Here is an 18,915-nt window from a genome sequence, read left to right as displayed (position 1 = left end):
CTCCTGGTCCAAGTATAAGTTTCACATTAGAACGATCAAGTGTTCTGGGATTCCCATTCTTCTCAGAGTCAGCCATAACTTATAGTCTTGATAACTATAATTTTCCAACTTGCTGCTTGTTTGGAAATTTTGTGTCATCTGCAAACTTGAAGATCCTTTTGGTGTTGTTTTTCCCCCCTTAATCTCTAGATCTTTAGAATTGATTATTTGAATTTGTCCTTCCAGAAAAGTCACTGCTTATCACTTTCCATTATTAAATCCACAGACTGACAAGCTTGGAATCTAGCCCTGTGAAGGTTCAGCTCCATACACAAGCTTTTCTGGAGAAAAAGGTAGTTTAACAACAAGCTTCCAAATTCATCTTTACTCCAATGATTCACCTGGGCCAGAATTTATAGCAGATATGCTCAACATCTCAGAAAACAATGGACTTCAGCTCCCAAAGGTAATTAATGAGGTTATAATGAGCTCTTGAATTTTTAAAATTTTTTAAATTATTTTTTTAAATTTTATATTGGTTTGCTTACAAAGTTTGTGTACATTGTTTCACATTATCCCTCATTTACACTGTGCTTTGGAGAAGCTTTGGAGATATACAGAAGGTTTGATTTTTAGAAGGTCTTGTTCATCTATTTGCTAGGTTTTTTGTCATGATTGGAAGTCTATCCATGCTGTAGATTAGGCCTTCTAGAGCTTTTCCTAGTTGATTGCTGTTCCATGGACATTGACTGTGGATTCTAAGTAAAATAAAGTCCTTGACAAATTTAATCTTCTCTCCTTTTATTATAATGCTGTTTATTGGTCCAGTTGTAAGGATTTTTGTTAATGTTGAGATTTAATCCATACTGAAACTTTAAACTTTATCAGTAAGTGCTTTAAGACTTCTTCAGTTTCTGTAAGCAAGACTGTGCCATCTGCATATTGCAGATTGTTTATGAGTCTTCTTTCAATTTTTCTTCATATACTTCATCTTCTCAGATACTTGCTTTGCATACAAATTGTATGGTGAAAGGATACAACCCAGATTTCCTGGTTTTAAACTTTGTAACATCCTTTTTTTTTGTTAAAATGACTACTTCTTGGTCTATATACAAGTTCCACATAAGCACAGTTAATTATTCTTGAATTCCCATTCTTTGCAATCTGAACTATGTTATGGTCCACACAGTCAAATACTTTTGCATAGTCAATGAAACACAAGTGAATGTCTTGCTGGTATTCTCTGCTTTTAGGCAAGATCCATCTGACATCACCAATGATATCCCTTGTTTCATGGACTCTCCAGAATCCAGTTTGAATTTCTGGCAGTTGTCTATTGATATACTCTTCCAGTCATTTTTAGTCATCAGCAAGATTTTACTTATATATAATATTAATAATATTTTTCAAAAAATTCTACAACTTCCTGGATCACCAACTCTTCTATTTTTTTTTAAATGGGCACAGATATGACTCTCTTTCAGTAACTCAATGAATTTACCAGATTGTTTCTAAGTTTATTAGTGTATAGATGAATGAGTACTTCCAGTGCAGTACCTATTTGTTGAAACAGATCATTTGGTTTTCTGTCAATTCCTGGAGACTTGTCTTACAGCTTCTAAACTAAGAGCAGAGAGCAGGATTGACCTTCCACTTCTGATATAGGAGGACATTTAAAACATTATAAATATCAGAGGAACTTTGTTTGATGTAGTACCAGAAGATGAGGTCCTCAGGTTGAGAGGCTCTGAAAATATAACTGGGGAAGTGTTGCCTCCTCAACGTGGAGTGTGCTTTAAAGATGCAGATGAAGTAAAGCTTTCAGCCAATGAAAAGCCTTTATTTGCTACTGTGGTATGACTCTATACTGGAGAAAACAGCTGCAAACAATCATTAATATTCATAAAAAGGAACATACGAAGTATTAATCTAGGACAAATGGAAGCTATAACTAATGAAATGGATGCATAAAAATCAATATCCTAGGCATTGGTCTACTGAAATGTTGGGAATAACAAGTTGAAGAGGAACAAGGGCACAGTGTCAAAAAGACATTTCAAAATCTATACTGTCAGTGTTAATATCCACACACTCACGGCCATAAAAGGAAGACCTGACGATATGACTATTACTCATGTTTAAGCACTAACCACTAATGACAGATGAAAAACCTAAAAGGAAGAATCAGGCATAGCCTAACATGGTGAGTTCCCTGGGGAACAGAGAGAAGAGCACATAGAGTGAAATTCGGGTGTTAAAGCAGATTTCATTAGTTTTATTCATTTGTTTGACCCCAGTTTACATTCTTCCTACCATGAGAGCTTGGTGACTGTTTTGTGAATTATGAAGGTCAAATCAAATAGGATCACTGAGAAAGTCCTGACTGGAACTTTAATCCACGCTGGTGAGAGTGATACATATTTTGCTTATTTTATAGGAAGATGTGGAGAAAAATCACACTGTGCTGATTGTGGGAGACCTTTCAGCTGAGCTCCCTCTAACAGCTCTTTCAGGAATTGTCTCAGTTACAGGAAAAGTACTGATGCCTTTGAGTTGTGTCGCTGGAGAAGAGTCTTAAGCACACAACAGACCACCAAGAAAACAAGTAAGTCTTGAAAAGGGTAAAACCAAGTTGCTCCTTGGAGGCTAGGATTTTGAAACTCCGTCTCACATACTTTGGGCACATGGCCAGGAGGAACTGGTCCTTGGAGAAGGACGTCATGCTCAGAAGGGTGAAGGGACAACACAAGAGAGGGAGACCCCAAATGAGATGGATTGATATATTAACTGGGACAATGGGAGTAGGTGTGTTAGAGTCGGTGAGACTGGCTCAGGACAGGGCACACTTCAGTGTTGTACAGAGGGTGGCTATGAGTTGCAGATGACTCAAAGGCACATAACAACAACAGAAAAATACTACCTTTCTCAGGTGGCCCAAATCAGACCACAGATAGTGGCAGGCATACAAAAAGTCTGGCCATTCTGGCCTTGGTGAACAAGACATATGTAAAGGTGACTCTTCAGAGATTGCCATAGGGTGACTGACACTCTGTGGAGTGGCAACCCAGTCTGACTTCTCCCTAGACACCCTTCTTTTTCTCTCCAGTGCACAAACGCTCACTCTTACCCACCAAACCTCACTCAGACTCCACCTCAGCATTTGCTTCTAGAGGACTCTGGTTGTGAGAGAGGGATTGAGTTCTCTAAGGCCAATTATTTTCATATGTCAAGAAGGGGCTGGAATCTAAGACTCAAATGAGAAAAGAAGCCACTAAGGACTGAAACATCAAAGCCATTTTGACATAACGCCCCTGGAAACTGCTGATGTGGTGTGTTTAGTGAAGGCTTCTTCTTATAGCAATTATTCATATTGGACTATATCTTTTTCTAGCTGTACTGCCGTGACAAGATTAACATACAGAATTTTACTGACATACAGAATTTTCCAATAAAAATTTCATTGTCTCATTCCCCTGGAAGAAGTAATAAGTGAACTTGATATTTCTCTGTTCAACCTTCATCAATAAAAAAAATTTTCTGGTTGGGTTATTCCTATTCATTCGTAATGAAGTGGTGTTTTTATGAGGTGCCATTCAGTTCTCAGCTTCAGAAAGAGTCAGGGATACATGGCACGGAATGTGGATGCATTAAACTTCAAAATGTATATTAATAGCTGTGTGCATACATAACTGGGTGAAATAAATACACAGTTACTGGGGATTTAATACACCTCATCCAGAAAAAGATATATCACACATTAAAACATAATTACTGGCTAGAAATAGATCACCTGCTAAAACAGATTCATCAACCTGACTCAAATATATAAGCCATTGTACCAGAGACAGTCCCAATTGTGTTTGACATCTCGCTGAATCACACAGACACATGAGAACTGATTTAGGTCCATAACACTAGCATACTAAATCAGTGACCACCCTTGACTGAAATATATTGTCCACTTGGAGAAAATGATGTTCCTTTGTGATGGAGCACATTGACTGGAAATTAAATCTACCACATTAAGCCTAAGTCAGGGTGGCTGCTGGTAGGTTGGTTGCTGGGTGCCAGCCCTGGCTTTCTGGGACACTGGGGACTACTGGTGCTCTGGGAGGTGGGAAGGGGAGGGTGGCTTCACATCCTGTAATCACAACAATGAACACTTCCTGTAGGCACATCTCTAAGGGATGATGAGGTCTAAGAGGGCATCAGACCCTACACTGAGGAGTGTGGCACCCCCTGCTGGCCACAGAGAAGGGAAGCCTCCCACAAAGGAGGTGCAGATGATTTCACTGTGTATGTAAATTCAATTTATTTAACCCTCTAATATAATTTTGTGAAGAGTGTCAAAAGATATGGGAAGTTATCTTTCCATAATACCTCTTAGGATTAATTTAAAAAGAGTTCTGTTTTGTTTTTTTCTCTTGTTCAAGATCCCTCTTTGTGCTCACAGTAATCAAGTTTAACAATCTGAGAACTGCAATCCCAGAGGTACATGGTTCAAATCCACCAGATGCTCTGCTGAAGAAGGAGGGAGCAATCTCCTCCTGTACCAGTCAGATCTGATTTGACGGTACACGTAAAAATAATACAATAAAAATTTAAAAAAAAACAATCTGAGAGATGCATGTTTGTTACTTTGCATAGTTCTGTTTGTGTGCATGATGATGGTGGTAGTGTGGGTGTGGTTGTTTCTGGGTTGTAGTTGTACTGACCTTGGTTTATCAAGAAGGAGTACAGAGATTATAATAGGAAGGAACTCAAGAGCATAGCCTTATGATTCTAAAGAAGAAGAAACTGTTCTAAAAATGGTCATCTAATATGGCCTTCTAATATGTGAAACACCAAAGTCTCTTGGATAATGCCTAATACTGCTGTTGTTAGATATCTTCAAGACAACTATGACTTATGTTATTATTGTTGTTATGTGCCATCAAGTTGCCTTCGACTCATAACAATCGTATGCACAATAGCTCTAAAGCTTGCCATATCCTGAGCCAATCTCACTGCCTTCAGCACACCTACCCCCATTACCCCAGTTACTATGTCCATCCATCTCATCTGTGGTCTTGCTTTCCTGCACTGCCCCTCCACCCTTCCAAGCATGATATCCTTCTCCAAGGATTGGTCTCTCTTGGCAACATGCCCAAAGTATGTGAGATGGAGCCTCAAAATCCTTGCCTCAAACAAGCAATTTGGTGTCACCCTCTCCAGGGCAGACCAGTCTATTCTGTTGCAAGTCCATGGTATGTTCAATGCTCTTCTCCAGCATCTTTAGTCGTTGTCTAGTTCTCTGATGAATAGCAAAAAATTGCAAAGACCATGGCCTGGATCAGGCTCACCTTAGTCTCTATACTGACATCATTGCTCTTCAGCACTCTGGAGAGATCCCTGACAGCAATTATTCCTAATGCAATTTGTCTTTTGATTACCTGACTGCTAGTGCAAAGAGGAAGATCAAATAGTAATATACTCAATCTCTTCTCCATCTATTATGGTACTGCTGCCAATTCGCCCAGTGGTGAAAATCATTATTTTCTTGATGTTGAGCTTTGATTCATATTGAAGACTAGAGTCCTTGATGTTCTGCAAATGTTTTAAGTCCTCCTCAGTTTCAGCAAGCAAGGTTGTGGTATCTGCATAATGAAGGTTATTGACTTATAATGACCCTCTAGACAACAGATCTAAATCCTACCCTATCTTATGCATCCTCGCCATCCCTGATATATTCAAGCCCATTGCTACAGTCACTGTGTTAATCTATCTTGCTGAGAATCTTCTCTTTCCAAATATAATGTCCTTTTCCATTTGCTGGCCCTTCTTAACAACATGCTCAAATATGTGAGTATTAGATGCTATCTATTTGATTAATTATCAGGTGCAGCTACAACAGAAATACCACGCATACGTACATAATCCTTGTCCTTTCAACTACTGATCCTTTTATTCTTGTTAATCTTCATGTGGCATAATGTCTATCTTCTCCCATCTCTGCTGGCTTCATTGCTTGTTTTATCTTTTCTCTATCACAAAATCGATTGATCTGAAACACACATTAATATAGTCTCATTAGCATAACAAAGAAAACTTTCCCAGATAAGATTATACTGCTGCAGAAGTTAGGATTTGCAACATGTATTTTTGGAAGACATAAATCAGTGCATAACAACATATATAATAAATGTTCCTTGAAAAATTTGTCTTCAACATTGTCTTTCAAACTAGGTCATGCTATGAATTTGGCTGCTTCTTTTTATTCATTTTTAAATAGTTTTACTGTGATTTGAATATAAGCTTAGAGAGTATATTGATTTTTTCACTAAGTCCTTCATATACATTCTGTTTTATGATATTAATTACGATACTCAAAATGTGACCACACTTTTCCCACTTCCTCCAGGTAACTCTCATTTCCACGAAGCCTTCTATCCTACCCCTTTCTGCGTCCTGTGCTTTCTCTCTGGGAAAACGCTGCCGTTTGACTCTGTGTTGTTTATTTCTCTGAGTAATGAATGTCTCCCCGGTGTTACTTATTCTTTTTTGCCTGCCTCTAAGATGGGCTGACAATGCCTCCAGCTGTCCTAGTATTAACCTTATTAGCCATTTGTGCTTTTCCATTTCTTCCCATTTTCCCCTCTGAAACTACTTCAGAATCTCTTTCCTATTTTATTTTCAAGATCTTATCCATTCCCTCAGCATCAGTCACCTACAGTGGGGTTGTAGGAACGATGTAGTGTGTTTTGTTGGTAAACTGGGGGCTTATTGCATTCCTCTGGCAACACAGACCCTTTTATGAAGATCTCCACTCCTCTGAGAGCATTCAGCAGGTTCATGGCCTGCTGGCAACATGCTTCCAGCTATCAAATTTGTGGTTAAACATAGTCACTGGAGGCTGGGATTCTATTAGTTCATCAAACTTTAGATTTATGGGTCCTCCCAGCATTCCTGATTTAGTAGACTTTGATGGAGCCCTGAAACCTTGTGTTTATTGAGAACCACATTGATGATTTGGATACAGGGTCATTTACAGACAAAGAAACCAAGCTTAAATAATGGTGTATTTTGATTTTGTCAGCATCAATATTTGAGCTCTGGCCTATTGAATTCCATAGTTCAACAGACACATTCTTCTTTTCTATGTAACTTGTGTTTGTGGGGAGTAAGGAGTAGAGTTTGTGTCTATGTGCCTAAAGCTATGGAGATTCTCTGGAATTCTCATGTCCTTCTCCAAGATTGTCTGTTAAAGTAATCCCTTGTTTTTGTTGCCATCAAGTTGACTCCAACTCACACAACATTAAAGATGAATGTTGACTGGATCCATGACATCTCCCTTTGTATGATTGTGTCTGCTGCTGTGGTGTATCACTATCTCACTGAAAATTTCTCTCATTTTCAATGACTCTCTTCTATACCAATTGAACATCCTCCTCTGGTAATTGTTTTATTCTTGATGATATGTCCAAAGTAAGTGAAATGAAGTTTTATTGTCCTTGCTTCCAAGAGGTGTTCTGGTTGTTGTGCAATGCTTATTGTTGGCTCCTACTTATAGTAACCTTACACACGATAGACCTCGGTCTTGCCCAATCTGCCACCATCCTCACAATGTCTGCTGTGCTCAAGTCAATTGTTGTAGCCACTGTGCCAAGTCATCCCACTGAAGGCTTTCCTCTCTTTGCTCACCCTTTCCTTTTCCAACCATGATGTCCCTTGCCAGAAACTGGCCCCTCTTGATAACATGCCTAAAGTATGTGGTATGAAATCTCATCATCCTGACTTTTAAGAAGGATCCTGGCTGCATTTCTTCCAACTCATGTGTGCTCATTTTTTTGGCAATCGGTCATGTATTCAGCACTCTTTGCCAATACCACATTCAAAGGCATCAGCCGTCTATATTCATTATCCTACTTTCACATGCATCTGAAGCAATTGAAAATAATGTGGCTTGAGCAGGATCCATGTTAGTCTTTAATGTTATTTTCTTGCCCCTTAGCACCTTAAAGAGAGATCCTTTACAGCAGATTTGCCCAGAGCAATATGCTGCTTGACTTCTTGACTTTTGATTCCATGGGTGTTGACTGTGGATCCAAGAAAAATGAAATCCTTGGCAACGTCAATTCTTTATCCATTTATTATTATGTTGCTTACCAAAATAAATAGGGGAAAGATTAACATTGTGAAGGTTTCAATTCTCTTTATTCTGAGTTACAATCCACACTGTTGTTGTTATGTGCCATCTATTCACTTGCAACTCATAGAGACCCTATGTACAACAGCCCTAAAACCTGTTCTATCCCGTGCCAACTTTGCTGTCTCCGGCACACCTACCCTCATTACCCCAATCACTGTATCAATCTATCTCATTGAGGGTCTCTCTCTCTCTCTCTGTTCCTCCACCCTTCCAAGCATGATATCCCTCTCCAATAACTGGTCCCTCCTTGCACCAGTCCAAAGTATGTCAGATGAAGCTTCAGAATCCTTGCCTCCAAGGATCAGCCTGGCTTCACCCTGTCTAGGATGAACCTGTTTGTTCTGCAAGCAACCCATGCTATATTCAACACTCTTCTCAAAAACATTAATAATCCACACTAAAGGCTATAATCTTTCATCTTCTTCACTAAGTGCTCCAAGTCCTCTTCACTTTCAGCAAACACCTCTCTTTTACAGATGAGTTCGCTGAAAGTGAAAGAATAAAAATTATTGACTCGTATCACACAGATTGAAAACGATAGAGTCAGGGTAGTTTAAATCAGAAATAGTCTTCTTTTTCACCAGTCATACTGAGTCAGTGGAGAACACTGACATTGTTGCTTTGCCGGATATTCGTGGTGACTCCCCCTCTTTGTGACACCAGTGGCCATGCTGGTGTCTCTATAATACTTGTGATAGGATCCTTTTGAGCATCTGGACATCACAGCAACTCTTTTTATTTTTTTTTTCTGAAGAGGTGAACATTATCCGTAGGAATGCTGTTATCAGTTACTGCTTGTCAGTTCCCATTTATGGTGACTAAGTCTTGTTTCATCCATAGTGACTGTTGAGTTCGTTGGTGTGGCCTCTGTGTATTTTGAGTGCCTCCAACCTAAGGAGGCTAATTTTTCCTTACTATCATTCATTTCTACAAAGTCAGAACTGATTCAGAGTTGATGCTGAAGAAGGTTTTTAAAGGCTGTTTAGAGATACTTGTCAATCTTTCTCCCACTAAGCAATTGGCAGATTTGAACTGTCCACCTTGAGCAGACAGCACAACACTTTATCTGTTAGGCAGCCAGAGCTCCCTATATCAGACAATATTCTGGTGTGATTCATAGAATTTTCATCTTTTGTGGAAATTTATTGCCCGGTCTTTCTTCCTAGTGTTAGTCTGGAATCTTTACTAAAATCTGTATATCGTGGGTGATCCTGCAGCTATTTGAAATTCTGGTGATGTGTCTTCCAGCACCATACAACAGACTGACAGATGATAGTGAATCTGTATGGTGGTGTCTTTAAATTTACCATTCTTAATCTGCAAATTTTTCACTTTCTGTGGATCTTTTTTGAGGTCAGAAGGTGACATCTCTCCTGGGTCCTGGGCTTAGTGTTATTTTATCAAGGCTGCTATTTAGAGGTGGAGCTCCCTGATTAAAACAAGCTTGGAAGCAAGAGTGGCATCCACTTCCAAAATGATGAAAGTTATACAAGTGTTCAGGTCTTTTGTTCATAATGTTGCTATGAGTCATCTGTGACTCGATGACACTTAACAACAACAACAATAACTATTTTAAAGCTAGACAGAAAGATGGCTGCGCCTGGCCAGATAAGCAGAGGTTATCTCGTACCCTTGTGTAGTTGAGGAAAACCAGCGGAGTCTGTTGAAAGAAGGGGAATATAAGGATCTGGCTGGTACAGGAGATTGCTGCTCCTTCTCCGGCTGAGCATCTGGTGGATTCTAACTGCTTGCCTTCGGGATTGCAGCGTGGCTTCTTGCCACTAGGCCACCAGAGCACCCCGGGAATAAGGCTCCAAGATGAAAAATCATGAACCGGATGATACAATCAAGGAAAACATAATACCTAATTGAATTTATAACCAGAAAACTTAACCAACTTCCAGAAGTTGAAAAGAATCTACTTGAACATGGATCAACACACATTGGGCTTAAAGCTGCTCTTTGTGGCCTAATATCAAACAGTCTTTTTCAACGCATCTTAAATGTGACACAGGCTCGGATAGCAGCTGGTTTACCAATGGCAGTTATTCCATTTATTACAGCACATTTAGCTTACAAAGCTTTTGTAAGCTTACCTTTGAGTACAGGTAAATTCTTTCTCTCTATTGCCATTGTGTCAAAACTGACTCACTAGACGGCTATCAGGTTTTCTGAGCCTGTAAATGGCATCGGAGTGTCCATCTTTTTCCTGCCAGTCACTGGTAGATTCAAACCATCTGCCTTTAAGTTTGCAGCGCACCTCCCTATAATTATTCCACCAGAGCTCCTGATTGTCTTCATCATGTTAGGTGGCAGCTAATTCTAATTAAGTCTATCTGCACTGTAAAATGCACATATGTATCTAAAATATATGCCATTTTACCTTATCATTCTAGCAGTGCTCATTTAATGAAATATTTGGAAGACTTTCTAAAAAATGTTGGTCACATAAGGGTTTATACTTCGTATTTTATAGAAAATTTCATTAAAGAGGGGAAATGGTGTGTTGTTTTGTGTTTTTAATGAAAGACTATGTAGTATATCCCTTAAAGTACTAAATGTGTATTTTAAATTACCAAACATGTAGAAGTTTCATTTCCTTTTGAAAATTTACTCATGTTCTGCCAATCATGAAAAACCTGATTTCAAGTAAAATATTTCGAAATAAAGCATAGATGGTTGTTTCAAAAATGTCCCTCACATGTTAACAATGTTTCTTAAATAAATGCTAGCTAGCTCAGACCTGCTGATACAAGGCAACTACAAAGTTATGGTAGCCAAAACTGAGATTATATCCCCATTCAGAACAGGTCGCAACTTTTCCTAAAATGCCTTATCATCTTCCTCATACATGTTGATAACTATTATTTTTTCAACAATCTTGGTAGAATTGCACTGACAGTATTCATGTATACTTTTGTGCTGTATATTTGAGGACAGAAAAACAAGCTTAATTTTTTAGTTATATAAAGTTACTTTGCTTCCACCATGAAAAAAAAAGCTAGACAATAACTAGGGATGACAGTAGGGATTGATGCCTTTGAGTTGTGGTGCTAGAGAAAAGTATTGCATATACCATGGACTGCTAGGAGAATAAACAGGTTCATCCTGGAGAGGGTGAAACCAGGCTGCTCCTTGGAGGCAAGGATTCTGAAGCTTCTTCTAACATACTTTGGACGTGTTGCAAGGAGGGACCAATCCTTGGAGAGGGATGTCATGCTTGGGAGGGTGGAGGGACAGAGCAGGAGAGGAAGACCCTCAATGAGATGGATAGATTCCACGACTGGGGTAATGAAGGTAGCTGTGTCAGAGACAGTGAGATTGGCACAGGATAGAGCAGCGTTTAGACCTGTTATACATAGGGTTGCTATGAGTCACAGGCAACTCCATAGCACATAATTACAACTATTTAGATTGTCACTTGTGCTGCTAGATTGTTCTTTTATTTGAAAGTGGAGAGCTCATTCCAGGAAGGGGTGTGTGTGTGTGTGTTTGTGTGTATATATATATATATATGCAGCCCTCGGGCCAGTCTTTCATTGTTTTTGTTCAGACATTCCTCTAGGTCGTATAGCCCTGGTGTACAAGTAGCCGTCCTGCAGTTGCTTGTGGTTGCTGTGAGGCTGAACCCTCGGACACTGATGTGTCAAATGTGTTAATGGTTGGCTACCCAATGTGGACTGAGAGTGGGGTGGAGCTCCCCGATTAAACAAGCGTGGAAGAAGGAGTGGCATCCACTTCCATAATAGCTTGCCTCCGGAAACCCTATGAACTTGGAGAGAGGATGAAAGGCACCCAAGCATCAAAGACTCTTCTTCATAGGGTAGCTATGAGTCGCCTGCAACTCGATGGCACTTAACAACAACAACAATATATATATACACGCTACTCTTCCAAGGCAGCTGAGTACTAGGGATGATTAAAACATTCTGGGTCTTTGATCTGCTTTTTGGAAACAATGCTATCAATGACAAAGGGACAGCAGGATAGGTTCCATCCATGAACCAGCAGAAAGAAGAAGGTGGAATTTAAAGAACTGATTATCTCATTAAATAAGAAGAAATTTCAGAAATGATTATTTTTTAAAAATTGAGAAGCTTTATGCTCTTATGTTGGACATTCTTTGTTACTTGCCTCCTATCTACTGTAGGTGCTTAGAAATCTTATCATTGGACTTTATAACTTCTTTTTTTTACGATTATTTTTATTATTTTATACTAGTTTACTTACAAAGTTCGTATATGTTGTTTTTCATGCCAGATTTTGAGTATTAATAGATACACAATTGGCCAAAAGAACTAGCTCTTTAGTATTTGAAATGAGAAACTTAAAACATGCCGTTAGATTAAGGTGCATTAAAAAAAAAAGTAAAAAAAATTATATGGCTGGTCTCAATATTGGTGAGGCACTAGGCCAAAGGTTCCCGCATTCTTGACTGAAATCCCAGGAGGCTGCTTTGTACTGCTCTTTCAGCTCTTCTTGGAATCTTAAAACACATGAAGTACAACAAAATCTACTTTTCTGGAGATTACCTGTGTAGATGTCTATTTCTAGGTGGTTAAATATATACTAATATATTTTGTGGAATCGTTTCTTGCAACCCAAATAACCAAAACCAGTTGCCACTCAGTTGATTCTGGCAACTCGAGGTATGCCCAAGGAGAACTGTGTTTAACAGGGATTTTAATGACTGTTTATTTGAAGTAGATGGCTGAGGTTCTCACATAAGGCACCTTTGGGTGGACTTGAAACACCAATCTTCAGGTTAGCAGTATATTTTTTAAAAATTATTAATTGCTTGCATGACTCAGAAATTCTCAACTCATAGAAACATTGAGATGTTTTATGTAAAAATTATTTTTAAGAACATTCACCTAGCTAAATTCTGGCTATAAGAGGTCTTCTTGTATACTGCATTTTCAAAGTTTCAAATAAATTTTTTAGATGCTTATATGGATTCTTAGTTTCTACTCACCTCTTCTACCTCCCTGTCATCTACTTCATGGAGAGTTAGTCCTTTTGACCTTGAGGACATTCAACAATAACCTCCAAATTTGCAGAGGCGAGTTACTTATCCAAGCCACTCAGACAACATCACAGTTTGGGGCAGAATTTCCATTTTTTCTGACTTGAAATGGACACATGGAAATACAATGCAAGCCTCATAAAAGATAGCAGGGCTGGAATTAAGTATACAGTCATTGAAACCTTATTCTGTGCACAGTAGCTGCTGGTAAAATAGGAATAGCAAGATTAGCCCCAGTTTCTGGATTGAGTTTATATTCTAATAGAAAGATGAGTTGCTTTCAACTCATAATGATCCTATAGAAAAGAGTACAACTTCCCCATAGATTTTTCTGAGGCTCCAATCTTTATGCACACAGACTGCTGTTTCTTTTCTCCATAGAGTGACTGGTGGGTTCAAGTCATTGATCTTTGGTTTTGCAACCTTATAGATAAGTGTGGTGGTGGTGGTGGTGGTGGTCTTGTTGTTGTTACTGTTACGTACCATAGAGTCAGAATCATCTCATAGTTGAACCACCAGTAGGTTTTCAAAGGCAGAAAAGTACACAGCACAGATGACTGACCATCTTTCTCCCGCAAAGCTTCTAGTGGGTTGAAACCACTTGCCTTTGAGTCAACAGCACAATTCCTTTCCACTAAGCCACCAGAGCACCTTATAGATAGGCCTGCTTGCTGTGTGCCATCAAGCTGAAACTGACTCATAGATTACCCTCCAGTGGGTTTTCAGAGGCAGTTAATGTATCAGGAGTAGATCTCCTATAGATAGGCATGGATACATATGTTGTTGTTGTTATTTGATGCCATCAAGTCATAGACAACTCATAGCGACCCTATGAACGAACAGCCTGAGCACTGTTCGTACATAGAGTTTCCAGAGGCAAGCCATTTCAGAAGTGGATGCCGCTCCTGCTTCCAGGCTTGATTTAGTCGGGAAGCTCCAGCCAACACTGTCCACCATGGGTACCCATTACCACGATTGGCACACTACTGTCACAGGCTTCAGCATCACAGCAACCACGAGTTACCTCTGTACAGCAATGCACAGACCAGTGCTATACCACCTAGAAGAATGGATACATATACATTTACATAAAATTATAATGCATATTACATATAATAAAGTGGCATGTAGTAATATGATGAAGAAATTTCAAGGAAGATAAGGGGTCAGAAAGTGAAAGACTATACTATTTTTTTAAGGAGATCTCAGGGAAGTCCTGAATAAACACTCAAGAAGGTGAAGAGTGAGCCACATGGATAACAAAAAGCATAGCCTCCAAGGTCAAAGGAGAAGCTTGCCAAGACCTAATGTTGGAACTGTCCTATGGTGCTTACAAAAATATAAATAAATGGCAAGGATCTTTTGTGAAAAACAATGTATCCAAACTTTAAAAATAAATCAGAGAAATAAAAGAAATTTTTTTTAAAAAAAGTTAAATAAACGAGGGGGAGAAGATACGACGTCAGAAAGGAAAAAGTATTCCGTGAATGAAGAGTGTTTTAGGCCAAGATAGTTTAATTTCAGGAAGAAACTAGAAAAGACAAATCTAAAAACTCAGTTAGCTTAGCTTAAATGTTGCCATTTGGGGTACATTAATAGGATAAACTATCTACCAACACTTGACATTCTGAAAAACTAATTTTGGGAAACATCATTTGCAAACACTGCTTCTCCCTCTGCTCCACATCATTTCAAGTATTAAGGTCACCAGGGGAGGGTGGTGATGATAAAACCCAAATGTCCAACCACAAATGAATGAACTGAGAAACTGGTGCATTCACACAATCGAACACTATGCAACACTCAGAAGCAATGATTTCAAAAAATTCTGCATAACTTGAGAAAGACTAGAGAGCATTATGCTTAGTGTACTAATGCAGTACCATAAGAACAAATACTGCATAAGACCATTATTGTAGAAATAGAAGGACAACCAGTAAAACATATATGGGAACTCAAGGTGAGTAAGAGGTGGGAGCAGAGGTATGAGGATGGGTAGGGACAAAATTGAAGGGTTGCACAATTATGAATGGAGAGAAGGGGTAAATAAATGGGAAAAATCTGGTGGGACCTAAAAAATATGGTAATAATGGGTATAGTCCAATGGTGATTAAACTTATAGAATATAATGCATGGGAATGATTGTATGAAACACAATGTGAATGAAGAATAGTGCGAAACACAATGTATATGAACTTTGTAAGCAAACCAATATAATTTAAAAAAAACCAAAACACCTTTTGCTTTATCTGTCTTGTGGGTGCAAATCAGAGTCATTTTCCTCATATGCTGGGCCCTGCTCTTTTTGTGTCTGAAGATTACACATTCTCTCCTCTGCCATCTATCTTTAGTAAAGATATTTATTCACTGAAGAAGCCATGAGTGAATCAATGCAAATCCGATATCTTTTATTGAGTGGGTGGAGGTGAGGCAATGGTTTTCAAAATTCCCTGTGGCTGAGTAGTTAACTTGGATCTTCAGGTGGTAGTCCTCTTTGAGCACCCCTTGCTCCCTACTTTGGCATTCCTGAGGCTGCAGGTGAGGAAAGGGCAGCGACATTCAGTAAAATTCACAAGACAGATACCTGCCTACTTCCCTTGACTCTACATAGGAGCATAAATCATCTGCAGCAAATCTTAAGCTAACCTCCGATTTTATGGTTGTTTTCTATGATCTGAGGAGGTTGCTAAACTGAAGTGTTGTACTGAGGTCTATTAGAAATTCAAGCTTTAGAGGTTTGAGCCTGATAAAAGGTAACCAGAGCAGTTGCCTGAGTCAGGGCTGGGAGGGTGTGAAAGAGATGGCTGTGAGCTTGTGACTGTTCTGCCCACTAAATGCCCTCAAAAGAAATCCAGTCATCACACGTATGAAAATTCAAGAGCGTTTATTAAATTCCACATGTGGAGACTTTCTCCCTCAGTAGGAAGTGGTGAGGGGAAAAGCCCGGAATCCCCCTGCGCAATTTAAGGCTTTCCTGTCTGCTATGGTTAGGGCGGGGAGATTGGGAGCATGGTTGGTGAGCTGGGGTATCAGTCATGTGGGTCAGCTTTTGATGGGCTGGCTACTTTGCCTGCCTTTACTCTTTTTGTGTCACGTAGACACTAGTTAATTCTTTACTTTGTAAGGACAGATAAGATTTTACCCGGGGCATTCGTGTTTGCCTTAAGCTAAGAATTTTTATGGCCCACTTCTGCTTCTGATATTAATGGGGTTTTTTTAAAAAATGGCGTTTATGCTGTCCCCTCAGTGACCTGGAGTGAAAGCAGGAGTCAGTCTGAGGTTTGTCATAGAGTTCACTACACCCCAAACTTAGTCCTTCTGATGGAGTCCTCTTGGTTCTCTGAAATTGTGTCAGTTAGGAGTATCTCTGTGTTTCTTGGGTAAATAGGGTATTGAAGAGTAGATACACAGGAACACAGGACTCCAATCTTGTGTCCAGAATAGCACGTCAGAGACCAGCCCTTCCAACTAGTTGGTAGAAACTCAACCTTTCTGGGCTTCAGCTTCCTCATTTGCAGACACTCACTTGTCTACCCCTTGGGCTTCCATATCTATATCATAGGCCTCATCATTAATGATGACTATTTTGAATGTCTAGGTTATTCTGGAGATGATGATTGGATCTTGTCACTGTCTGGCTATTTGTACCTCTGATCAATGGCTGTAGAGAACTGACAGGAATGATTTGATTTGACAATCAGTCACACCTACTAATCCACTGGTGCCGTGTAGAATGACGTGTTCCAGCCACTCCTCTACAGAGTCCATCCTGGCCAGCAGCTGTAGACTGCAGGACCATGTATGTTTACTAAAAGACTGACACTTTTGTGTGTTTGCCTGTGTGCACCTCTTTAGATATTTTCAATGAAAATTTTATTATCCATTCTCCCAAGGTCTAATAAAAAAATTCAAAGGTTTTCATTAGGGAGAAAAACACATCCCAGGGAAAAAAATATCAAATTGTGAATGTGTAGAAGCAAGAGAAATCCAAAAACAGTTGGAAGCCCTTTGCACCATGATTAACAAGTCCAATTCACAAGGGAATTACTTTGGTTGATAAATAAGAGATTGTTGTTGTTGTTGTTGTTATGTGCCGTCGAATCGTTTGCGACTCATAGAGACCCTACGTACAACAGCCGTAAACCCTGCTCTATCCTGTGCCAGTCTCACTGCCTCTGACACACCCATCCCGATTACCCCAGTCACTGAATCAATCCACCTCATAGAGGGTCTTCCCCTCCTGTGCTGTCCTTCTACCCTACCCAGCATGATGTCCCTCTCCAAGGACCTGTCTTTCCTTACAACATGTCCAAAGTATGTCAGACGAAGCCCCAGAATCCTTGCCTCCAAGGAGTTGCTTGGGTTAATCCTCTCCAGGTTGAAGCTGTTTGTTTTCTTGGCAGTCCACGGTACATTCAATACTCTTCTCCAGCACCACAGCTCAAAGGCATCAATTCTCCTTCTGTCCTCCCTAGTCATTATCCAGCTCTCTGATGTATAACAAGTGATTGCAAAGACCATGGCCTGTATCAGGTGCACCTTCATCTCCAAAGAGACACCGTTGCTCTTAAGTACTTTAGAGAGGTCCCTAACCACAGACTTTCCCATCGCAATACATTTTTTTATTTCCTGGCTGCTGGTGCCAAGAGTGTTGATTGTGGAGCCGAGCAAACTGAAGCTGTGAACAATCTCAATCTCTTCGCCATCAATCCTGATGAGATTATTTTTAAAAATACTTTAAAAATATTTTCACCAGCAAAATAAGTATCGAAATAATCCGCAAGCAATGCCCTGTAACAAATAGCTGTTTCTTATGATATCACAGAATTGTAAAAGTGTGACCTCCAGCCCATGGTTTTAGGATCTGGGTCCTCAGCTAACCCTCTCCTGGTAGCTCCTCCTCCACTGAAGGGCAAGCCTCCTCAGATGTAAAGGACACTTTACTGTTTAATCCTTGGGTGCATTGGTCTCTTCCCTGTAGAAATGAATCACTCCCAGGATCCATGACTACACAAAAAGGAGAACAAACCTTTGCATTCGCATATAACCCTCAGCAATAGTTACTAGAAATTGGAAAACATGGTTTTCTTCTCTCCCCTCCTACTTTTGTCTATTTCGTGAATAACCAGTTTATATGGAGCTGACACCAGCTCATGACGATGCATGCCTGTCAGAGTAGAGTTGTGCTCCTGAAGGTCTTTACTCATTGTTTTTATGGGAGTTCGCTGACAAGTCTTTTTTCTTTGACACTTCTGAATGGAGTCATATATACAGCTTCTCAGGCAGCACCTAAACACCATTCATTATGTAGATACTAATGGCTAAATGTGTCTCATCATTTTGTTTTCCACTTTTCTGTGCAGATAATCAAGGCTTCAAAAGCTGTTTGAATGTGGATGTGGTGACATGAGAAAGGAGGACAAAATAGAGAAGAGCTGGTAAGGCCCTGGTAGGGATACTACAAGAGTCTGGGCTGGTGAGAGGTGAGGCAGCATACACATCCAGGAGTGGAAAAGGTTGGGATATCATCTGAAGAGCTTGAGGTTGAAGTATGGACCACACACTCAGACCACACAAAGACTAGCTATAAAAATTTTGTACAGTGTTTCAGTAGCATTTCATCATTTTTATAAAGATATCCTGTTTTATAAAAATAAAAAACATTTTCTCAAGCCCAACTTAGAAGTTTCAATATACCTGTTGTTGTTGTTGTTGTTATGTG

At 39.6% G+C, this 18,915-nt stretch overlaps 1 protein-coding gene across 1 annotated transcript; it reads left to right on the top strand.

Annotated features, from left to right (window-relative positions):
• Positions 1 to 10,034: 10,034 nt before the first annotated feature.
• LOC102851527 (transmembrane protein 126A-like) lies at positions 10,035 to 18,603 on the top strand (the record flags this gene model as incomplete). Its single annotated transcript, XM_006901577.1, has 2 exons — positions 10,035 to 10,275; positions 18,557 to 18,603. Coding segments are annotated over 2 exons (288 nt in total), but the record flags the coding sequence as incomplete, so codon positions are not given.
• Positions 18,604 to 18,915: the final 312 nt, after the last annotated feature.

This window comes from Elephantulus edwardii, unplaced genomic scaffold (assembly GCF_000299155.1).
Source record: "Elephantulus edwardii isolate Elephantulus edwardi_28Jun2011 unplaced genomic scaffold, EleEdw1.0 scaffold00335, whole genome shotgun sequence".
NCBI lineage: Eukaryota > Metazoa > Chordata > Mammalia > Macroscelidea > Macroscelididae > Elephantulus > Elephantulus edwardii.
The sequence above is the reverse complement of the archived record's forward strand: the minus strand, read 5'-3'. Positions and strand labels throughout refer to the sequence as shown.